Below are 25,008 nucleotides of genomic sequence, written 5' to 3' on the forward strand. Positions count from 1 at the left end.
CACGTCACCCCTGCACTCGGCTCAACTGGACCCAACTCTCAGATTAAACTGAAGCTTAAATGTCAAAGAATATTTCCAGAAGATAGATGGATGCTAGTAAGGAATGGAAAAACTACTTTCAAATATATAAACCAGTAGTTTTTCCCAGGTAAATACTAATGTTTGCTAAGGTATGGAAGTGTAAGTATGAAATTTAAAAAGGTAATATCTCTCAGTAGAAAGAGAATTATCTGAACCAAACAAAGTGTAGAGGATTCCGAAAAAGACTTGAAAATTTACAAACGTTACTGTTCCAGGGCCCTGTCTGCCCTGACATCCAGCTGGGTGGCCTCTGTTTGAGAAAGGCGTTTGGTGGGTACTGTGTCCCACCCCTTCTTTGGCGATGCTGAGTCCTGAACCCAGGGCCTTTGCTCTGAGCTACACCTCAAGCCCTTTTTTGCTTTTTAGTTTTAAAACAGGGACACATTAGGTTGCCCAGGCTGATCTCAAACTTATGATCCTCCTGCCTCAGCCCCCCAGAATGCTGGGATTACAGTCATGCACTACCATGCCTGATGGGTACTGTCCCTTGAATTATGACCTTTATAAGCCCAATGAGAATGAAAAAGATAAAAATATGTGGGAATCTACCATCAGGAAAGAAGCACTTAATAATGGTTAAGACCTGTTTCAAGAAAAATGAAATAATGACCCAGATTCCCTCCTTCATATCCAGTGAGGTGCTGATGACATACCCTCGTTGCTAGGATTTGGAGAAAACCATTCCTTGAGACTTTTCCTGACTTCCCAGGCTAATGTCATAGCCCCATACGGCAGCCTTCCTGCATGAGAGAAGGGCTCACTGTAGTGCGGTATAAAAGGCAGAGTAGGTTTAAACCCCTGGGCTCACTTTGTGATGCTTACCCTGAATACCACACACTGAACCTTTCAGCTCATCAGCATGCACGGGGTGTTGACGAGAAGGGATGTTCACTAGGTAAGCCTAGTCCAACACCTGGAGTTCGTTCAGCCTGTTATTACCCTCACTTGATGGGAAGCGATACCTCGTGTATTATGCAAACCAAGGCTGATATTTGTAATGCTGTGCATACAGTGCCAGGTATTCACTCCATCACCAGTTTTCAACCTAATCAGAGGGAGAAGAACAATTATATATGAGAGCCTAGTATTTGAAAGACTGAATCATCTCATATCCCTAATAACTGTGAAACTGGGAAATAATGTGATAGCTGCCAGATGATCTCCTCCTCCTTTGAAAAGGTCAGCAGAGGCTATTGTGAGCACCAGCTCAGCGCAGCGCAGGTATCATGGAGTGGGACCTGCAGGGCGGACCACGCTGTTATTCCAAGTGGTAATGTGCTCCTTAAATCGGGTTGTACTGGGGCTTATGGCAGTGTGCCAACATGTAAAGAACGCTTCTCTAGGGTGAGTGAAGTTTCCTTTCTTCTTGACCAAATCTCAAACACAAAATAATTCTCTAGCAAGCCCAACTCTATGACAAGCCCTAAATTTGGACCCTGTTAGGGACACAAAAGGAACTGGAAGAGAGCCCCGGGCTGCGAAGGGCTCTCACCTGGAGGGCAGCACGGTACCGAGACAAGTGTGGACTCCTAAGGCAGGAGAACTAGGTTCTAAGTCCTGGTGCTGCTGAGTTTTTGCCAAGAACAAGTCCCTTGATCTCTACGAGTCCCTTACACTCTACAAGTTTACCCTTTAAGTCTTAAAAGTAAAAGGGTTAAAGCTGATCTTCAAAATTGTTCCAGCTTGGATTTTACAGCGAATAAAATTCTATAGTAATTGCATGTGGAAATGTTTTTATAAACTTCGAAATGAGATTATGCAGGTTTCTGACACTGACCTTCTTTTCTTTTTCTGGTGCTGGAGAGTGAACGCAGGGTCTTCGCCCTGAGCTACATCCCTCGCCTTTTTTGATTTTGACACGGGCTCCCTTTCAGTCCCTAAGTTGCCCAGGCTGGTTACCAAGCCCCAATCTCTGCTTTCCCAAGCCCTGGGAGCACCGGTACGAACCGCCCAGCCCAGCTTCATTCACCGCGGGTTTTTTTTTTTGTTTTTTTGTTTTTTTTTACCAGGGATCGAACTCGGGTCCTTGAGCTTGCGCAGCCGGAGGCGAAACCACTGAGCTAAATCCCCGGCCCCATTCAGCACTTTTTAAGAGCTGTATTTGCAGGTTGAAAGATTTCAAAAGTGAAAGCATGTCAAGTAACAAACCTGAAATCTTCATTTGACAGATGAGGAAACCAGTGGCATATTCTGTTTGGTTTTTACGCCTGCCCTTCTACTCTGCCTCATAGGACACCCAGTGGCATCCTAAATCATCCGAAGTCTTATGTGGCTTTATTAGACTGACTTCATTAGATCCTGTGTTTTCCAATTAGTGCGCAATCGGGTCTGTCTGAGGGTGCACACATCCGGAAATCATTTTAATTCTGTCCATCCAGGAATCCTCTTCCGCATCATTCACCTTGGGTCCAGTTCCTTTGTGCTACCTGGCCCTGAGGATTTTCTCTACCCTCTTTCCCTCAAACATCTGTTTGCAGTTTTAATGAATTTTTCACATTGCCCTTATTTTCACACAAAATCAAGAAAGACGAGAAATCTGAGGCACATTGTGTTGAGTTTCCAATGCCTTCTTGTCTCAAAGCTGGGTTTGTGTATTGTGCTAAGTGAAGCCAAGTAATGTATGGTTCTTTTTCTACACTTGATAAGAATAATATCATATTTGAAACTACACATTAAAAATGCTTCTCTAATGACAGTCAGGAAATGTACATGAAACTGACTTGCTCAAGGGAGTGGGTATCTTTCAGTTTTGTTAAACTGTGATTACACCTCATTCTTAGCATGTTGTATCTTTAGATTTTTACTTTCTTGTGTACTGTGTTAAACATTCATGATAGATCTTTTACAGCGGTTAGTTTGTTTGCTTTCAGTTTATTTTCTTTATAACCTGTTTTTCCTCTCCTGTCCACCTGATGATTTTTGAATTATTTGTCTGTATATAGCTATAGACATAGATGCTACTGGCTTAGATGCAGAAGAAAATGATATTCCAGCAAACCACCGCTCCCCTAAACCCAGTGCAAACAGTGTAACGTCACCCCACTCCAAAGAGAAAAGAATGCCCTTCTTTAAGAAGGTAACATGAACTTCTGGCTCCCGTTGTCCACCCGCTCAGCTGCACTGCGTCACATTTCTAGTCTTGTTGACTGTCTGCGTCCTTTGACAAGCCAATAACATGCATGCTCTGTTATTCTTTGTTTCTTTTCCATGCTGCTGTAGCTAAGCAGAAGCAGAAATCGGTAAGTTTACATTGACATAAGCTGTGTTTATCCTGCCACTGGCATCATTAGCATTAATTCCCAGTTTTATGAAATACAGTCATTTCTGTCCTAAGAGCCTATCAATTGAATCCATGCATTTCAAACCAACTAAATTCAGTGAGTGACCTATTAAAACACCATTACAGTACTTATCCTTTTTGATGGAATAATATCTACCACAAAGGGAATTTGTTTAAACATTCAAGGATTCCAACACTGACAACTCCATGTAATGCACCTCAATTGTGCATGCTTATTCTGTCTGTCTGTCTTTCTTTTTCCAGAGAAATTTTACTTATAATCAAGCATATTAAAAAGTTATTAGATTGATTTATGATATCCAGATACATAGCTTGTACTAAAAAAAAAAAAAGACTATTCAATTTTTAGTCAGTATTTAAACTTCTAATCCACTAGGTGCAAAATCTGCAGATGAACAAGACCAGTGGAAAACTGCAGGCTTGTTTTGGCGGTTTACTGTGAGTTTTTCCTATTGTCATATATAAATACTCTCCCGATGTTCTTGCCTTCTCCATCAGTCTGAGTTCAGCATCTCACCTGTTGGACAGTGGGGCTGGTGGCCATGGGTAGAGCCTTCGCCATTGGCCAACCAAGATGCTACACACGGACCCTACTTGTCCCCTGACTGGAAACTGCAGGAAACCCCTGAGCTCTGTTTACACCACACACTCTGTTTCCCCTCCACATGTTTTTAGCCTCAAAGCATTATTTTTAAAGAAACACTTTCCCACATTTTTCTTCATTTTTTTTCTTTCCTTTATGTATGACTTTCTGCAGCTACGATGCTGTCTTTTAGACTCAGACTTTCGAATGCCACCCAGTCTGGCACAATGATGGGTATATTCTGACACACATATAAGGTTAGGTCTACTCTCTGTCCCAAACTTTCCACATCCTAAACTCTTCTCCCCTGCAAACAAGTATTTTTCTCTGTTAGAGGACTCTTAAGGACATCACTGAGGTGTCAGATACTGAACGCTAATCTTAAAGTTTTGGGATATTTTGTTCTTCAAAGAAATAAAAGTTATTTTAACAAGAAAAGTCCTCAACTGCAGGCAAAACTTAAAACACCTGGATTTTTGTGTCACCACAGAAAGCCCCAAGTTAATGTTTGTCTTCAACAGTGGGCCCATCTGTCTGGCCCTGTCTTGTCTTTACTTTAGCTGAAGTTTGCAGCTAAGTAACTAGCCGTGTTCCACAATTTAGAAAATCTCCGCTACTAAGTCACTCTGGACTTTACAGAGCAGAAACATCCACTAAAATTATGTTAATCAAATACTGTTTTGAAGCTTGCTTATCCTTAAACTTCAAAATCTTCCTCAAATTTATTACAATTTTTCCACTAGATAATTCAAACAAAATAGTTATCAGGAAAGGGTAGATAAAAAATAATATCCTGATCAATAGGGCACAAAACACCAATATTCCATCAAATAAGGTAATTCCTGTAGTTACCGTGATTAAGAGGCTGACTGATTACCAGCATGGGTAACCCCTTGCTAGTTGGCAGCCACAGGTGAAAGGAACTAAAGACCTATCAAATAATGGGCCATGAAAGACTCAAAGACTGGAAATAAAATTTCTTGGTAGCTGTTACTAAAATGCATGCAATTTACATTCCTGACTATAATGGTGGAAAAGGTGTTCTTATACTGCACAGTTATAAGGACTTGGCTTCTAAATATTTTCAATATGATCGCAGGTGGTATAAAATATAATTGAATAAATATGCTTATGATGCCTTCGGCACTGGTATTCATTCTTCTTATGTTACTGATTATGTGGTAAACTTCAATGCAGTACTCAGAAAGGAAAAACCACCTAAGTTTCAATGATAAGACTGTTTTCTGTGTTTTAGGTTGCTTTTAGAGTGGTGCTTGTGTGGCATTTGTGCTGTCACTGTATTATGTTTGTCCTTTAATTTTTCGTTCAAAACTGTACTCTCCCTTTATTGTGTTTAATAAAATTTTGAGCACTAAGTAAAATTTTAAGCAATAAAATGTGACAGCACAGTTATGGTGTTATTTTTCTTCCCTCTGATCATATCATTTACAACTGTTGGTGAAATCACAGACTGAAGCTTTTGAATTTGAACTGCTTTTTTAATTCCTCCTATAAGCAACTTAAACGCTAATGAAGCCAGAAAGCTGGGAATAGGCAATTTTAAGAATTAATAAAATGTTTTTCAATGACAGACTGATTCAAAACTTACCAATTTATCACATTCTTTAAATAGTTTAAAGGGTATTTTTCTTTTGGTGCATGTGATTCTTAAAATATGTTTCAGATTCTCCTTAATGCAGAAAGAGTTATAGAGAACATAAGAATAAATAAATCATTTGCTTATATCTGTCTAACGCCATACCTGTTGCTCTTCTACATTTAAAATATTTTCTATTATCAAAATAGTTTTAATTAATCGAACAAATTAGGTATTGCCTAATTTATTGGAAAAATTTTATCTGAAGCAGTTAAGCTAAAAAGTGTTAATGGTTTTATAAATAGTAACAAAAGTCAGCTCCTCGCACTGTTCCTCCAAAAAAGAAAAAAAATTACTGGAGAAAGTCATGAATTAGTTATGTAAGAGAAACACTACCTAAACTATTTTTGAGAGCATATTAGATATGCAAGTCTATAACGACCCTTCTGAGGCCATGGAAGGATGATTATTATACATTAATCACCTTTCCTCTAAGATCATACCCTTTACATTTTCAGTTTTTAAATGCCAACATCCCGAAACCAGAAATCCAAAAGCATTAATTGCTAAAGCTCTGAACAGTGAACATGAATACTGTTGGAATACTGGAATAAGCATACAAGCCAATTTAAACTCTCAGAATAACATAAAATTTCCAGTATTTGGTTGTGAGAGGCCCAGTGTTTTGAAACTAGGTTTCAGGCCGGTAAGACAAACATCTAAAATGCAAAGGTAATAGAAGCTTTCTTCCTTCCATAATTAACCATGCCAGGGCTGATCATTCTCAACTCTTGAGAAAACCCACGTGCACCTGAAAAGCAGTATTAACCTCTGGTCAAGCCTAAAGCACCCATTCTGCATGAGGCACGTTTCCGTTTGTACTACCAATTAGTTTTTGTTCAAAAGCAGCCCCTCCTGCTTGTGGCATTAACTTGGACAATAGTGTTTCTTGAGAAGAGCAAGAAAACTACAAACCTCTCAGTAACTTGAAAACTTGAAAATAAATCCACAGTCCTTGATTGGGTTTGCTGGACCTCACAGTACAGAGTTCAAAAAGAGCATCTTGCTGTATGTGAAACATCTGAAGTTCCCCTTGCCTGAGTGTGTGACAGGGTCTCCTCTCTCTGCAGACAGAGCACACCCCTCCTTATGATGTGGTACCTTCCATGCGGCCAGTGGTCCTGGTGGGCCCCTCGCTGAAGGGGTACGAGGTGAGTAGCTGCTCTCTCCTGCAACTGTGACCCCACCTTCCATTCTTAACTCTTGAACTTACGGAGGTCATGGCAGCAAAGCATGTTGGTTTTCAAGCTGTGGTATGCACTGCTTAGTGCTTTGGCTACTGCTTAGAGATTTCTGTTTTTGACAGTTTACTTGGTCCAGGAAATAGTATCAAAACGAGAGTGACTCAAAGCAACTGCAGTGTAATTCTTTGTCACTGCAACATTGTAAGTTCAGAGATTTCTGCTTTTTAAATTGTCATTTCCTTGGAACACAACCAGAAAACTGGCAACCTCACATGCTACTCTTTCCACACACAAAGCTCAGTTTTCTAAGTGTCCTTAAGAGAGGTGAAATTGGTTTATCATGAATAGTAGTATTTTATCATAATCAGTAATATTTTAACATTATTGCTTGCTCAATTACAGGTCACAGATATGATGCAAAAAGCATTGTTTGATTTTTTAAAACACAGATTTGAAGGGCGGTGAGTATTTCAGAATAATTTATGGATTTTCTTCTTAGAGATGACATTACTCTTGTTGGGGGCAGGCATGTGATCTCAAGACAAAAATCACCATCTGGCTTCCATATAATAACAGCGCATAAGTTTCACTTGTTCAACCTGATTCAGTATATATTTGTCATATTTGCTTTGCACACACTCAGTGCTCAAGTTCTGTACCTGCATCCGTCAGTTGAACATGGCCATGAACCTGGCAGTATCGCCCTCAAGTCTCGATCCACTGGCTTCTATCCCTGTCCAACATCATAGCCATACAGCCCTCTTTGTTCATTTTCCCACTCTTTCAAAAGACTTTCAGACCATCTCCTCCTTTGTGCATGCACTGGGGTGTTCTTCTGCCTCCCTCATGTTGTTCCTAGCAACGGCCAACTCCCCCACCCCAGCTCCTTGGGCTCCAGATCCCCAGCATCCTTCCCATGCAATTTATTCAGGCATGGGAATGCTTCCCTTTCTTTACCAGTAATTCCTAATGGAAATCCATCTGCATACCAAAATGTAGCTACTTTTCCTCACATCTGACTTTACATCCCCGCCCACCCAGCTCACATTTTTCTTTCTTTCCAGCAAAACTGAGTTGTATACATTGTATTTGCTTTTGTTCACTCTCTTATGTCTACTCCAGTTCACTTTTACCCACACTACTCACTCTGTCATAACTAGTCAAGATCACCAATGGCCTTCCCATTGCAAAAACCGGGGGTGATTTCTCAGTCTTCATGTTATTTGTCTGTGAGCAATAGATGACAAAATACTTTATTTGCTTGGTTTCTGGAACCATGCTGTCCTAGCTTTTGCCCTTTGGCTTTTTCTCCCTTCCATCTACATTTACTCCTTTGGTATGAGATTTTTAAATACCATTCCTTTGCTGGTCTCTGCTTAAATTCCAGGCATGTACATCCAACTGCCTATTTAATATCACACTAGATGTCTACTGAACTTCTCAGACTTAATGTCCATACTTCTCCCCAAAACATCCCATAACCTTCCCCATCTCAAATGATAGCTTCTTCATCCTTGAGTCCCAAAACTTCAGCTTCAGATCAGTCATCCCTGTTTTTTCTTACATCTTACATGCAAATGCTTTATCTTCAAAATATATCCACAGCCTAACCACTTCTCATAGCTCTCTGTTATCCTTTTGGTCTGAGACACCATTCCCTTTCCCTGGATTGTTGCAGTAGTTTCTTGCCTTGTCTCCTTGCTTTAAAGTCCGCTGTCCAGTCAGCAGGCTGAATGACTACTGAATGGTGAGCAGGATGCCATCTCTCCTTTATTCAGAGCCATCCAGTGACCACCTTCTTCGGAGAAAACCGAAGTACTTACTGTCGCTTGTGTGGTCCTCCACGGTCTGACTTCCCACATATCCTCTGTCTTTCTTGCTCTTACTGCACTGCCCCTCGCCTCTTCTGCTCCAGCCGCACTGCCTAGTTCTTTATTGTTCCATGAGAGTTTCAGACAGCCAGGTCCATTTCCACATCCGGGCCTTGGCGCAGTGCAGTTTTCTCTGCCAGGAACACTTTTCCCTTAAATATTTTCCTTGATAATACATAGGCATGCGTACACTCATACTCTCACACACATTCTCATTCTCCCAGATGCCCACCTCCTGTTTTTCTAGTGCTTTTATGCATTATATTTATTTAGTTTATTCCTCAACAAGCAGAATATTAACTCCACAAGGGCAGGGTTTTTCATGTTTTGTGAACTGAGGTGTTCTCAGTACTACTGCTGTGCTTAGAGCAGTACCTGATGTGGATGGACAGGCACTGAATCAGTGTCTGCTGTATGCTCCCTGCCAGAGAAGCTCAGAGATGCTAAAGTTGCCATCTCTACCTAGGAAGAGCTCATATATAAACATAAGGTGAAAATGCTAGCAGTAAAACAGAATGGCTGATAAAAGGTGGGGCCATTATCAGGTGTCCCATGCCAATGAGCCTGCACTTAATCCTCCGCCCATCTCCTCCACTTGCCCAAGCAGGTCTTTTGAGTATTCTGCATGTGCCAGGTACTGTGAGGAGCAAAAACAAATAAGAGCTTTGGCTTCAGGAAGCTTACAGTCTCCTAAATAGTAGCTTTGAATAAAATAAGCAAGGGGTGGCAGAGTAAAGAATTAGGCAGCTCCTGGAGAATCAGAGCAATGATAGGAGTCCAACAGAAACCTCAATATTTAAATGAAGAGTACATTATAGAGTACCTGGGAACATGGCGGTCTAGTGTACATTTCTGTATTTTGAACAAGATAAATCTGTTCCACGTGCATTTCTCTCATCCTAACAATATAAGTACAAGAAATAGTATCTAGGGTTCAGTGATCTTTTAGATACCTTACTGTCATATTATCTAGACCATACCTACTCCTATAATCATTTCTTAAACTGGCTTTTGACGGTGTGACAAAGGTGGGGAAGGAAACATACAGCAGGAAACGTGTTGTTAGTTCTCAAGCATAAAATTGAAAAGGATAAGAAGAGGAAAGCTATGTTTCGAGGTACAAAAAACTTTACATTCAAGGTCTAGCTAACCAAATGCTCCTAATTAGACTTTCTTATTTTGCCATAACTTTATGAAATATTTTACTTTGTGCCAGGAAATACAGCCTTTGGCTTGGCTAAGTATAAAAGACATATCTCTGATCTGCCCAGTTTAGCTTTCATTGCTTGACGCTGGCTCCGCCATTTGTCACACATTGGAATCGTCTACATGAGCATGCACGCCTAAAGCTTTGCACTGGAACAGGCACTGTGCTGTCCATGAATGAGTGAACCCACTGCCATTTCCTAAATGCTAAAGATGGGAAAACAGGATGGAATTTCCTGACTTGTTACGTCTATTTAAACCTGAGCATGTTTTAAATTTGGGAGACAGACTCCAGCCTGAGTGTATACCATGGACCCATGTTCTGTACTATTAGCCATCCAGATTGATTTTATTTAGGAAAAACATAAAACATCTGGATGTTTGCTCACTCTATCTTTTCTGGCCAAAGTAATTTTCATATGGCTATACTAATAAACCTACCTCAACACATTTTGAGTCACAGGGCTAAAATTCAACATCCAAGCTTGTGATCACCAATTAAAGTTTCTCAAAGAAAGAGCCCATAGGTAGAATTTCAAGACATGAGAAAGTTGAACACCCCCCACCATGGAAAGACACCCAAAGTAACCATCACTACATGACTTTGCTTTTGCCAAGGCAAGATAGCTTGGGGGAGGGGGATTGGGGGGCTCATCAAGAGCCTCAGGGGGGTATGTATATATGTATGACATTCTAAAAGAGAAAATGTTACTTAATTTTTAAAATAAATTTATTTAAAATAATTTTAAGCCCACAATGGAGAACATATGGCAGGAAATGGTGGTGATAAAAAGGAGAGAATCAGAAATTCTTTTTCTGTTCTAAAGCCCAGTTAAGTTCATTTGTGGGAGTCCTGGAGAGTTGTCAGAATCATTATTCACATTGTAGAATAACGTAAATGTGTCAGGTCAGAGATGATAAATCATCATCTTTTTCTTGTATGTAATAAATAGCCTGTTTAAAGTTGGACCCACCCTAACCATTAATAACTTTCTCATTGCTGGAACAAAATGCCCCAAACCTGCAACTTAAAGGAGAGGTTTATTTTGCCTGCTGTTTCTAGAGGACTCGGTCCACAGTTAGCTGGCCCCAAGGCAGACATGGCGTGATGGAAGGGCATGGCGGAGGAAAGGAGCTCAGCCCATGGCAGCCAGGAAGCAGAGAGGGACAAGAACACGGCCTTCCAGGTCAGGGCCCCAGTGACCCACCTCCAACCAGGCCCCACCTGCCAACTGCACATTCAGCTACTGAGCTCATCAGTGGGTAAGTCCACTGATGAGCAGAGCACCCCTTCTATCCAATCACCTTTCAAATACAGACTTTGGGTGGACATTTTAGATCTAAATCCTAATACCAATGGTGTCAGATAAACACAGCGATCTTCAGATTCACATGTAGGACAATGACAGGTAAATTAATGAGCAAATCATGACTAGAAGGAGAGCTACCAGCTGGGAGAAATTCACTCTGCTTCCCCAGTGACTTTGAAAAAGTCAGCCATCAGCACTGAGGTGCCTGGAATGCATACTGGCTTGCTGCAGGGATATGTACACCTTTGCCAGAATCTTCTGGGAAGGAATCTCTTCTTGGAAATCAATAATCCTAGGAAACATTACATCACTTTATTTTCTGATGTAGGAAATCCACTTAGATGTGAGAAACCTTTTCCAAAAGTGGTGGATTTCTAATATACTGGTGCGTATTAGAATCCCCTGAAGCATGTGGAAAACAAAAATGAAAAAGTTCAAGGGCCTACATCCCACCCTTGTCCAAATCTTTAGGGCACGATATGGTCATCTGTAACTTTAAAATGTTACTAGGTGACTCTGATACACTGTGAAGGTTGAAATCCACCGCTATAATCTAAGTTGTCTGAGAATTTTGTGAAGATTTTCAAGGTCTCTCTAGAATCCCAAGCAATGGTAATTTCCAAAACACAACTTCAGGAGTTGAAATAATGGCCTGTCCCATCCATCCTGTAACACTAAGGACATAATCGGGTCAGAGGCCTGGCTGGTCACTGTCAGTCTCAGCAGTGTTCTCGCGCCGTCAGCTGTGATGACGAAATGCCTAGCACCCTTTCCTCTGCCTGGAACCTTCTTCCTCCAGTATCCACATGGCTCCTTCCCTCCCTCCCTTTAGGTCTCTGATTAATGTCACCTTACCCGAGAGCTCATCTCTGAATGGAACTATACCGTACATCTCCCTCCTCACCAGCCCGCATTATTTAATGGCAGTGGTCATGGTATCAGATACCTGTCTGCTTCTATCTACTCTCTGCCCTCTCCCCATAAAATGTTAAATTCCCAAAAGCACTATTTTTTTTTTTTTTTTTTTTTTTGTACTGGGAATCGAACTCCGGTCCTTGCGCTTGCGCAGCAGGCAGCGGCGGCAGAACCACTGAGCTAAATCCCCTGACCAGCACTATTTTCCTTTCAAGATAAGGTCTTGCTATGCTGCCCAGACTGGGTTTAAACTCCTGAGTTCAAATGCTCCTCCCACTTTAGCCTGCCAGAGAGCGGGGATTACAGGTGTGCACAGTGTGCACAGCCACACCCCATCCGCGGTAACACCCTGAACCATGACTCTCGCATGTAACGGGCACTCCGTAAATACACATCAAGGGATGACTGCCTCGGGAGAGACACAGGTGCTCAGAACAAAGGGAACCCTATTACCTGCAGGACTCCAGATGCCCTCGCCCTGCCATTCCACACCCACCTCCCAGTAGAGAAAGCCACTTCAAAATAATCCCTGAGCTTTGGATGCTCCAGCCTATTTTCTGTTGTGAGTGATGAAACATTTTTTTAAACTGATGGCTTTAGTGTTTTCCCTGGTTGTTGCTGTTGTGTGTACGTGGTACTAGGGATCACACTGTACCACGGAGCTATATCCCAAGCCATGGTTGTTGCTTTTTAAATGCTAAACCAAGTTTTCATCAAACTGAAAAAGCTTGAAGACCGAAAGATGTATTCATTTTACATACAGCAGTCCCACTCAACAATAAAAGAAATGAACTGCTGGCGTACACAACATGTGGGTGAATCTCAAATCCGTTAAGCAAAGTGAAGGAAGTCTGACTTGAAAGGGTGCACTCAGAAAATCCCATTTACAGGATCTTCTAGAAAAGGCAAAACCTTAAGGACAACAGACCGCTCCACGGTTGCTAGGGGTGAGGTCACATAGAGGCCTGATGATAAAGAGACAGCACAAGGAACTGGGGTGGGGGGTCACGGAAACCTTTGTGTCATCAATGTGATGACAAAGACAGCTCTGAGAATTGACACTCATAAAACTGTGTGCCATAAAGCTTATGATACACACAGCTTTTTTCTCAAAATACAAGTAGGTGCCTTTCCACACCTTGCCAAAGGCCGCATTCTCCAGAAACCAATTGCTTTCACTGTTAGAGTTACATCTCCCAGTATTCACTCCTCACCTCTAACGACCTCAATCTGCTCTTGGACTCTTCAGTGTCAGGCCTTAGCTACTGACTTCATAGGAAGTCAATATGGAGGGGAACATGGGGTTAACCAGTCACCTTCCCCTCTCTCCCATACATACCTGACTGTCTCAGCCTCCGAACTCCCAACACTTGAGACATTACCAGACAGATCCATTTGAATATACTATGAAGGGATTTTGACAGCTACAGGAGAATTGGGAACCACATTCATGACACACATAGAAAATTAAATAAATGTGAAAAGTAAAATTATTTCTTTCATAGAAATCGTAAGAAACACCTAAGAAAAAAGTGATTATAGTAAATGACATGGCTTATTTGAATATATACAAGGTTTTCGTAAATGCTGAATGTGGAGTCTGCCAAAATTATGACTTCTCTTCTTGCACTTTTCTCTGGGAGTATTTCACCCTGCTCCAGTCACTATTCCTCTCTGTACTAGGTGACATTCTAGGACATCCCCCAACATTAGCCTTGGGGATTCCTTTCACCCTCTTTTGGGTTGAAGGTCCTCTTTCCTAGATCCTTTGTTGTCTGTTGAGAGTCAAAATCCTCTAATAGTTTCCCTACAAGAGTACATAAAATCTTTTGAGGCCTCCAATCTCCAAAAATGTCTTTAATCAATCTTCCTCTTTACCCGATGCTTTAAATAAGGGATTCTGATTGGAATAATTTTCCCTCAGCATTTTGAGGGCTTTTTGCTCCATTATCTTCTGGCCCCTATTTTTGCTGTTGAGAAATACAGAGCTTTTTAATTCCTGACCCCTGTGTGGGACCTGTATTCTTCTGGAATCTGTTTCCTTTATATCCCGTGTTAGGAAATTTATAATACATCTTGGTGTAGATCTTTTTAAATTATGCTTGATTGCCTTCAATTTGAAAAATCAGACCCTTAATTATGCAATTATCTCCATTATTTTCAATCACCCCTCTCCCCATTACTGTTCTTTGGATTTGAACCCCTTGGCTACTGTTCATTTTCTTAGCTTTCTTATTTCCACCTCTTTGCCTTTTGTTGTTGTTGTTTACTCTTTTGGAGAGTTCCTTGACTTTATCATTTAACCCTTTTGAATTTTCTCATTTCTAATTTCCAAAAGTTTCTTACTGTTTTCAAATATAAATTCCAGTTTCAGAGATATAATCATCCCTTCCGCGTAAGAGGTTTCCTAGGATGCCTGCCCAGTGAAGGCTGCTGTTCTCCTGTTTGAGGAGGGGACATCACGTAGCTGGACCCTGATTTGGGGCTTCCCTGTTATACTCCTGCTGGAGACTTTGCATAGACGGCCTCCGATATACATTATCTGGCTCTTTACTCTTTGGCAGTCACGTTCCCCCAGAACAATCTTCTTTTCTGATCCCTTTAGGATAGAAATATCTAAGCCTGGCTACCAAAATTCTAAGATGGGGGAAAAAGAGTGGCAGCTCAACAATCAGAATCCTTTTTTCTTTCTATCTGGTATTTGCTATCCCCACCCTGCCTAGTGTACCCTGGTCAGGAGTACTCCGGTTTTCTGCCACTAGATAATAAATTTATGGTCTTTATCAGGCAGAAAGAATTATCACCTGGCTGCTGGATGTTCTGGAGGGTGTCTCTGAAGCAGACTTTTAAAGCAAGCCTCTTGTTTCTCATACCTTGTCCACCCTCTTCAGAGATATTGTGAGCCTTCAATTTTGTTCCACAGCTTTCCCTACTGCCAACTTGAATATTCACTGAATATTCAGCATTCTCAGTATAAGGCATTTGTTATTTCCAGCTTCTGCATTCCATCACCCTCATTTATATCCTAAGGAGAGCCCCTCAACTCAGTGTCTTTCACAATACCCTGAACGCTCTTTCACAAGTCAGTGTAATCTTTAATCATCTGCTAATGTGTCTTCCTTCCTCCTCACGTCTGGCGGGATTTTAGCTCTGGGGGAAGACTACGTTTACATCTTTCTTTTCCATATCTATCTTGGCACTGAACTATGGTATAGGGGATAGGGGGTAGGTATATTATGAATGAGTCTAGGTTCAAATCTTAACTCCATCATTTAGTAAATATATAGTCCTGGATAAATTTTCCTGTGGCTCATTTTCCTCATCTTACCTATTTGGGGATCTAATCAGATGACTCAAAGTTCTCAGTACATAACTGGCATCTGGTAAGTAACCAATAAATGCTAAGTAAGGGTGATGTAGGATAAACAAAATTCGATTATTAAGTGTCCTAACAGATGGCTTGAAAACACGATGTGTGTGTGTACAAATTTATATTTGGGCATGTGTTTTTGTCCTCTCACTAGATTAACCACTGGGGTTCTTCTGTTCCTTTTTCTCTGCAACAGGATATCCATCACAAGGGTCACCGCTGACATCTCCCTTGCCAAACGCTCAGTATTAAACAACCCCAGTAAGCATGCAATAATAGAAAGGTCCAACACGCGGTCAAGCTTAGGTAAGTCTGTGCAGCACTGGGGACCTTCAGCCTGCTTAAACATTCCTCTCGTACAGAGGACAATGAGATCGAACGAGGGCTGGGGATTTAGCCCAGTGGTTCCGTCGCCTGCCTCGCAAGCGCAAGGACCTGAGTTCAATCCCCGGTACCAAAAAAAAAAAAGACAATGAGCTCGAACGAGACAGCAATTCCATGTGCCAGAGTGCAGGAAAAACACACGCCGTTTCAGTGGCTGGTGCCTGCTAGTATCAAAGACCTAATGGTATGGAAGGATTTGTAGTAGTGGTTTCAAGTTCAAAATTCCACATGCTGTCAGCCTTGATGTTTTCATTGTTGTAGTTTGTTTTCACTAATGTGAGATGAATACTTGAATTACATCAATTGTGAAATCATATTCAATAAATCCTCAAGTTTTTGTCTCAAAGGAAAGACATGGACAAAACTTAGTGACATCTGGCCAGTGGCTGAAGAGTCCTTAAGAAATAGCAGGCCAAGGAGTAGAGTAAGCTAAAGAGGAGGGTATAATTTTGTAATAGGAAGGCCTGCAGAAGTGACATTTTAGCCGAAGGACCTAGGTTACAGTACCAGAAACACTTTCCTCAACAGGGCTATAGAACCTTTCATTTGTATCCCCCCAGTTACCAAAATCACACAGATTTAAACAATTTTATATATTTATAGTGTTTGATTCAATCAGGGTCCAAATGAGGTCAATATAGTATACTTCAAAGGTCTCTTAAATCTTAAGTTTTTCGGAAGTCTTTTTTTTCCTTATTTTTTGCTCAAAGGACTGCGTCATTTACTCTGTGAGGTAGGAGCAGTCCAAATTTTGCTAACTTTACTGCACTCGTAGTTTATGTGCTCCTCTGGTCCCTGTGATTCTTAGGAACTGTTAAATTCAGAAGCTTTATCAAATTTATTTTTTCATCTAGCAACTGTCATGGGTGACATGGAACCAAATGTTATTGTTAAAAGCTAATATCTCAAATGCTTGGGTCCCTGATCTCTTAAATACATCAAGGTAAAGGACTCTACTCATAGATTGTGAGGTGAACAATTAGTGACTTGCCTTTTCTAAAATATACTAGTTAAAATTATCTTCAGGAATCTTCCAGCATGAATTCCAGTGCATAAGCAGAGTTAAAGGTATTCCAGTTTCTAATTTGCTGACCAAAAGTCTCACAGAAGTGAACATCTGTGATGGCAGTGGGAACTGCAAGCTCCATGTTATTCTTTACAGATCAATTATGCTGCCTACTGCAATAGCTTCTGGTGGTATTCAAAAATTTTAAATCTAGTTGTTCATTTATACTTGCTACATTTCAAGTGCACAGTAGCTACAGGCGGCAAACAGCGATCACAGAGAATATTCAATGTGATGTTAGAATCTTTCGACATGATCACGGAGCAGTAAACTGAATATAATTTTCCTGGAGTCCAAGCAGCTTTTTAGATGTTTGGTAATAGGTTTTCTGTAAATTTTATAGCTTGGATTTCTAGTGTTGTTTCTGATACATAGCTGCCCTTTTAAAACATGTAGTACAGGACTGTTCCTTTGTTGGCAGAAAACATGAGGTGTTTTTAGACAAGTATCTTTCACATCTCTCCTGATTTACATTCTACTTCAGCTTGATAAGCTTATCTGGAAAGAACAGTAATGGATTCAAACACAGATAAGCTCATTCAGTGAAAAGAAAGCTGGCAATGGTTGCTAGGGGAAAGTGGTGAGAAACACGACAAATACATCTTGAGTTTTTTATAGCATTTTTATGAAATAATTCCATAGAATAAAAAGTTTTGGGACCAGGGATTTAGCTCAGTGGTTCCGGCACCTGCCTCAAAAGTGCAACGTCCTGAGTTCAATCCCCAGTACCAAAAAAACCACCACACACAAAAAGTTTTGTAACATGAAAAATTAGTCAGCAGAGACAGTGAAAAAGAATTTAATTTCCAGAATAGTGTACTAGCTGCAAAATTTAGAGCTGGCTGTGAGAGATTAATTCTTCAGTTTCTAAGAGTGAAGAACTAGCCCTTTCTAAAAGGTACCTTCTATCAATTGTATCCCTGTAAACATTAACATGGTTGACTTCCCGTTGAATAGTGTACCACTTTAATTCATCTTAACCTAAGTAAATAAACTCTGCTCAACTCTTTACAGCGGAAGTTCAGAGTGAAATTGAAAGGATCTTTGAACTTGCAAGAACATTGCAATTGGTAGTCCTTGATGCAGATACTATTAATCATCCAGCTCAACTTAGTAAAACCTCTCTGGCCCCTATTATAGTCTACGTAAAGATTTCTTCTCCCAAGGTAAGTAAGGTTGCTACTGTTTGCTCCATACAGTCAGACATTACTAAAATGATTTATGTTCTGCTTTCCAATTATAACAGCCTACACTTTATGATGGATGTATATAGAGTTTGAAGAAATGAAAATGAGAGGATGAGAATGAGCCGAAAACATGAACACCTAAGTCTAGGCCTTTATTAGGGGACGGGGTGCTGGGCTATCTTGAACAACGGCGAGAGCAGTGGCCAGGGCCTGGCTGCCTGATCTCTTATATGGGCAAGTGGCATAAGGGGTAGAGGCATAGTGGAGGTAGATGTTTGGCTGCAGCCAGAGGTGAGGTTTAACTCCATTGGCAAGTTTGAATTTCTCAGTGGGAAGGACTATAAGTGGGAGAGCTTCATGGCAGGAAAGTTAGGTTGTTTCCCTGAGTGATTTATTACCTGACAGGAAGAGGCATTTAGGAGCTGAGGCTGCCAGAGCCATTTTATCTAGCAGAGAGCTCTGTCATCCCAGACTCTTGCTATTATGGAATAGGGGTGAGGTCTCTTTTCTGTATCTGCATCCTGCTGCCAGGGGGCATTGATAAGGGATCTGGGGTGATGGATAGGGCTTTATGTGACAGTGGTGTGGTCCTATGTGGTGAGGGGCTGGTAACCTGCATGATGAGTTTGCCAACTGTCTGGCTTAAAAGGCTCGCATACGCTCCTGCAAGAAATTTTGAAAACAGAACAGACAGGATCTGAAAAGTAGGATTGTGCAGAGAATAGTGAGGGGGCCCACGAATCCTGGTAGAAACTGTGGTCAGTCTTGTCTACATTTTTCTATGCCTTGCCTGAGTTCCTTTACCATCTCCAACAATTCGATTGGTTTAGAAAGCAGCAACATTCTTCCCCTAACAGGAGGCATGCTCCCACGCTTTCTGCTGTTATGTCTAGGGCCTGAATATTTTGGAATACCACGCCTGCCAGTGAATTGACTTGGGACTGCAGGGTGACCAGAGAGTCAGCTACCTTTTCCATACCTTAATTTAGCTCTTGGAACAGGGAGTAATGGAAATGTGTTGAGATTCCTGCCACCCCAACATCAATTCCTACCAGAGCACCGGCTCCCATTCAAAATGGCAGTGCGGGAAGGGCACGCTTGGTGAGGTGACAGATAGGTGGCAGTTGTGAGGCAAGGCTTGCTGTGTTAACTGAGATTCTGTATAAATCATGGGGGGAGGGGGGTGCTAAGGAAGCCTAGGTAGCAGAGAGAGGATGGGGTTGAGTTGAGACAGCGAAAGGCTTGGGAGTTGCAAATGTAAAACAAACCCTTAGGGAGACAAGCGCCTGATGTGGAAATATGGATAACTCTGGCACAAGGGGTAGAATTGTATTGACTTATGGGGGATGAATTTATACAGGTCTATTCACCATAGGTGGAGGGCTCTAATTGAGTTGCAAAGGGACCTAGTATTGCTGTGATATTTTGGGGAGCAGGGAGAATCCAGTTAAGTGGAATTGGTATGGGGACTTTGGCTGGAATTGGGGTGACAGGGACATCCAGCACTCAGTCTGGTTTCCAGGCAAGTTAAGCAGGGTGGTGTTAAAAAGATGGAGGAGTAGGGCCGGGGATTTAGCTCAGTGATTCTGCTGCCTGCCTCACAAGCCCAAGGACCTTTGATCCCCGGTACCAAAAAAAAAAAAAGATGTAGGAGTCTTTTGTGTGTTTCAACCGCTTTTTTTAGGGAAGACAAATCAATGCTCTTATATGGGAGAGGTGTTTTAAGAGCTTCTGGTATTTGCTTTTCCACCTCTTCTTGCTGTTGTTTTCATGTCTGATCTTGTACACCCCCTCCATCTGACATTCCCCAGTGGGTAGTCAGCGTCCAGCAAGCCCATGAACCCATCTGTCTGTAGTAGCGTTATCTTTCCCATTTGGTAGGTCTGACCTCTGTGAGTAGAGTGTTGTGGTCTTGTAACATTGTAAATTAATGTAAGTATATGACACGAAAGTGCCTGTCCCATAATGTAGAGGTTTAATACCTCCCAGCCTGTGGTCTATCACCCAAGTTGTGCCAGAGCATTCACAGGCATACAGCGGGGCAGTGTCTCTCCACTTGAAATGATGGGGAGAAGGGAAAGTATCACCCTGTAGGGCCTGTAGATAGAGGGCTTTAAGAAGGGGTGATGGAAGAGGAGGAGCTTGGCTATATGGCCAAAGACAGAGGAGCAAGATGGAGTGGCGATAAGCCTGCCAGAAGGAAAACAAGAGCGAAGAGGAATCTTTGTGTATGAGACCAGTCTTGGGATGAGATGGAAAAGAGTCCAATTGCCCAAACAAGGGACAGGGCTATGTAAAAGGCTGAATGGCAGGTTAACATAAGGGAAGGTCATGAAAGTGGAGTGAGGGTAGCATTAACCAGCACAAGAGGAGGAATGTTAACCACCACCAAACCTCGCCAGGTGAAAAGTCTGAGAGAGTGCCTTGGAAACAGAGGTCTTTGATCCGAAGGAGGATCTCTTTGACCATGTTCCCTCAAGGGGTAAACCAATGAAGGTCTTGTTGTAATTCAGAGATGAAGTCAGAGAAGTGGGATGTCAGCCAGAGAAAGAATATGAAATCATTTATTCTTTGGGGGATGCGAGTGAGCTTGATCTTGGTGGGTCCTGATAGGAGGGAGGAAAATTGAGGTTTGGCCAGAGATGGGTGAAACGCTTTATTCTGGGGAGATGAAACCAGGGTGTTTTTCCTACAAGTTTGACTGCTGTAGGGGTGGTGAGAGCCCCCTCTAGAGGGCCCTCCCATCTAGGCTGTAAGGTCCCCGTGGCAAGGGTTTTGAGGTAAACTTGATCTCCAGGAGCAACCTGTAGATGGCAGTGGTCGGTGGGATATGTGCTAAGGTAGGAACTGATCAGCATGGGTCCTGAGAAAGTGAAGGAGAGAATTAAGGGTAGGGAAATAACCACCCACTGGGGGAAGGGATTCTGGAAGGTTTCCTAGGAGGAAGGGTCTCCCATCCATAAGCTTAAACGGGCTGAGACTGAGAGGCTTGTGTGGTGCTGCTCTTAATCGGGTGAGGGAAAGGGGTTGAAGGAGCTCAGTCCATGTAGCCTGGAGCTCCAAGGTCAGTTTGGACAGGTGTGTCTTAAGTAGTCCATTTGCCTTTTGTACCTTCCCAGGTTGAGGTCGGTATGGGATGTGGTTTCCAATTTATGTTGAGATTGGGCCATGAGTTGGGTGACACGTGAGACAAAGGCCGGCGTTGTCAGACTGCATGGAGCGGGGCAGCTCGAAACAGGGAATGGTTTCAATGAGGAGGGTATGAGCAACTGGGGCAGCACCCTCCACGGAGGTGGGGAAGGCTCGATCCACCTGAGAAGGTATCTACCAGGGTGAGAGGACGTGTCTGTGTGGGGCATGTGTGTACAATTACTCTGCCAATCTTCCCTGGGAGGCGACCACGTGCTTGCAGTGTAGGGGAGGCACTGCGGGGAAGTGACAGAACAGATGGGGCATCTGTGGATTATCTGTTGGACAAGGGAGGCCTGAGAGGGAATGATACACAGAAGGGCAAATGAGATGGAGGAGAGATACGTATCCAATGTGTAGGGTGCTGTGGATGCCAGTCAGGATAGGGGTAGCCTGGGAATCTGGGTGAACACGTCAACCTTTGAAGAGAAGCCAGTCTCCTGACTGAGATGCGCCCTGTTGGAGCCATTGTTTTTCTAGTGGGTCATATTGAGATATGGGTGGAACAGCCAGCAGTCGTGTGGCCTGGATTGTCTGTACGGCTGCCCTTTGTGCTTCAGTGTCTGCCTTATTGTTGCCCAGAGGAATAGTACTGTCAGAGGGCTAATGTCCCTTGCAAAGGATAACTCCTGCTCATGCTGGAAGTTGGGCCACCTTAAGGAGTTTTACAATAAGTGGCCCATTGGTGATGGGGGATCCCTTCTTGCCCAATAGCTGAATGGGAATGAAGAATGTGGAAGGTGTGCTTTGAATCTGTGCAGGTGGTGACTTGTGGAGGCTGCCAGCATCAGAGCTCGGGTGAGGGCTATGAGCTGGGCCTTTTGGGAGGTGGTGCCTGGAGGAAGGGGCTGGTTCTTGATTACCTCCTCTGAGGAGACAATTGCATATCCAGCTCGTGGAGGACCAGAAGCAGGAGAGGAAGATGAACCGGGTGTAATCAGGGTCTGGAATGGGAGTAGGAGAGATACTTGGGAGGGAGGGGAGTAAGTGATGGAGAGTTTCTGGGCATGAGTGGGAAAGGTTGTGTTTAGGATCTGGTAGGAGGGAGGCAGGATTGTAAAGTGAAGTGCGGGTCTTTGAGGAAGAGGTGGCATGGAAGAGTTGGAGGCGAGAAGGGGACAGGTTTGATAGCCCTGAGAGTCAGGAGATCTTGCAGATGATGTGGGGACCTGATGACAGTGACAGTGGACTGGCGGAAAGTCAGTTTGGGGCTCTCTTGTGCTCGAAAGGCAGCCTCCGCTCGTGCCCGAAGGCCGGCAGGCCAGCTCCGAAAGGTAGGGCCCATTTGTTTGGAAAGATAAGCTACTGGTGTGAAGGAGGGGCCCTTATCTTGTCCCACCACCCCGAGGGTGCTCCCCTGTCTCTCGGTGACATATAAAAGGAAAGAGTGCTAAGGTTGGGGAGAGAGCAGGGGCTGGAAAGGCGGCAGTTTTGAGAGCTTTGAATGAGGCATGTATGTGTATTGGGTCCAGGGATTCCAGAGGGTCGCCCTTGGCAGCCTCATAAAGGGGCTTGGCCAAGAGGCCAAAATTGGGGATCCACAGGTGGAGGTAACAAGCCAGTCCAAGAAAGGACAGGATTCAGCTTTGGAGGGGGATACTGGCAAGTCTCATAAGCTCTTTTCTGTCTAAGGTGATCTCCCATTTGCATGGGGAAAGAGAAACTCCTAGGTAGGTGACTGAAGTCTGGGGAACCTGGACCTTATTGGGAGAGACTCAATATCCTCACTTGGCCAGGAAATTTAGGAGAGCAGTGTGGGCCTGTGAGTCTTGCAAAGTGGGGCTCCAGAGAAGCAGACCATCAATGTACTGAATCAGGGTGGAAGGCAAGAGTTGAGAGAGAGCAGAGGCGAGGGCCTGACCAAAGGGGAGACTGTCTTGGAAGCCCTGGGGGAGGACAGTCCAGATGTACTGTTGGGAGTGATGGGAATCTGGGTCTGTACAAATGAAGGCAAAGAGGTCTTGGGAGTCGGGGTGTAGAGGAACAGTGAAGGTGGCATCCTTGAGATGGACAAGTGTGAAATGGTTGTGTTAGATGGTATAAGGGTTGGAGACAACTGGATGTATAGGGAGAATGGTGGCATTAATGGCATGCAAGTCTTGTACAAGGCGATAAGAACCATTGGGTTTGACTACTGAAGGATGGGGGAATGCATGGGATGGAGCAGGCCCTTTCGGAGGTCGTCTTGGATGAGGGGCTTAAGTCCCTGCAACTGTAGTACTGGGAAACACTAGGGGAAAGGGAGGGGTCTTGGAGTCTTGGGATTTGGATTGGAGTATGATGGGCAGTGAGTGAGGGTTGAGTGAGGTCCCAGACTTTGGGGTCAACCAAGGAAAGAGGTAAGGGAAGGAGGGGTAAAAGAGTCTGGCATGGCTTGTAATAAGAGCAAGGTATTTGGTGTAGAAGAAGCTGGGTAGAGAGTGATAGCAGCCTTAAATTTACTCAAAATGTCCCATCCAAGAAGAGGCCTAGGGCATGCTGGGAGAACTAGGAAGGCATGGGTAAAGGAGATAGTGTAAAGGGAGCAGGCCAGAGGGCCCATTGGTCATAAGGGGCCTGGTGGGCACCCTGTCAACACCCACTATGAGGGTGGGTGAGGGGAAGGTCTGACCTGAAAAGGCCCCCACATCCAGCAGGAACAAGATAGACTTACCTGAGATGTGGATCGTTACCCTGGGCTCTTGATAGGTGATCTTCGTGGGGGCCAGCATCCCTGGGCACTGTCAATCCTCAGCAGCCAATCTTAGGAGCTTTGGCAGAGTAGGCTATTGGTGAGCCGGCAGGATGGCCCCTTGTTGAAGAGGTGAGGGAAGAGGTGTCCCCCTCCCTCTCTGGAGAATGAGACAATCAATCTTCCTATGACCTTCCTGCATGCAAGCCCAGCCTAGGATTGGGGCACTTTCTTAGCCCAGTGGCCAGTTTGATTGGATTTAAAACAGGGACTAGGCAGCACCCCACCATGTGTTTTGTTTATAGCCCCTTTAGTCTTGGGGCCCTGCTGTGAGCTATTTGAGCCATGCAGGGCCCTTGTAAACATCTGGTATTTATTTAGCCTTATCTCAGCCTTTTCCTGTTCTTCTTGGCCATTATATACCTTAAAAGCTATATTGAGGAGATAGTGTTGGCTTGCCTGGGGACCCTCCTCAATCTTTTTTGTTTTTTCCCTAGAGTATTAATGACAATCATGCCAGCCTGGGAGGCAGGATCAATTTTGGTGTATTTCTGAAGGGTCTAAGTGAGGCACAACAGAAATTGCACTGGGTTTTCTTCATGGGTCTGAGTTATTTCCCTAATCTCTTCAAAGTTAACAGAAGACTTGTGGGCTGAGGTCGGGAGTGGGGGGTGGAACAGAACTGACAAAGAGAAGGGCAGGTGCGGAGGCAGATGAAAGCCTGCACATAGGCGGCTTCAGCCCATTTCCAAGATCCCAAAGAACATTCAGGTCAAATGTTCCAGTTTCTAGCCATTCAGAGCCATTATCTAATCTATATAGAGACCACACTTGGTGGCAATAAGAAAGCAGCCGTTTAGGCTTGATGTTGTCAGTGAGCCCGAGAGTTTTTAAGTTAGCCAACAGGGATCCCAGGGGGGTTGATCGTGGGGGTTTGGATTGAGCAGTTCCCATAATGAAGGGAGGCCAGATATGTGAGTATTAGAAAAGCTCCTGAAAAGGGCAAGAGGGAGGAGCATCCTTGTCCCCTTTG

General features: G+C 43.3%; 2 protein-coding genes across 10 annotated transcripts in view; one reads left to right on the forward strand and one right to left on the reverse strand.

Moving 5' to 3' along the window:
- The window catches only part of Cacnb2 (calcium voltage-gated channel auxiliary subunit beta 2), a 356,213-nt gene that overhangs the window by 325,740 nt on the left and 5,465 nt on the right, over positions 1-25,008 (forward strand). For 7 of the 9 annotated variants that reach the window (XM_004859950.4, XM_087207093.1, XM_004859953.4 and 4 more), the window contains 5 exons: positions 3,024-3,157; positions 6,693-6,773; positions 7,209-7,267; positions 15,675-15,784; positions 17,943-18,094. In XM_004859950.4, the coding sequence (XP_004860007.2) occupies positions 3,024-3,157; positions 6,693-6,773; positions 7,209-7,267; positions 15,675-15,784; positions 17,943-18,094 (536 nt within the window). Of the gene's footprint in view, positions 1-3,023; positions 3,158-3,300; positions 3,321-6,692; positions 6,774-7,208; positions 7,268-15,674; positions 15,785-17,942; positions 18,095-25,008 lie in introns of all 9 variants that reach the window. The other 2 variants (XM_087207094.1, XM_087207095.1) reach the window with 1 other exon arrangement.
- Nsun6 (NOP2/Sun RNA methyltransferase 6) overlaps positions 1-25,008 on the reverse strand; it is a 110,307-nt gene that overhangs the window by 10,370 nt on the left and 74,929 nt on the right. The gene's annotated exons all lie outside the window — the stretch shown is intronic.

Source organism: Heterocephalus glaber, unplaced genomic scaffold (genome assembly GCF_053883595.1).
Source record: "Heterocephalus glaber isolate CG9 unplaced genomic scaffold, H.glaber_assembly_v1.0 deba00000768, whole genome shotgun sequence".
In the NCBI taxonomy this organism is placed as follows: Eukaryota; Metazoa; Chordata; class Mammalia; order Rodentia; family Bathyergidae; genus Heterocephalus; species Heterocephalus glaber.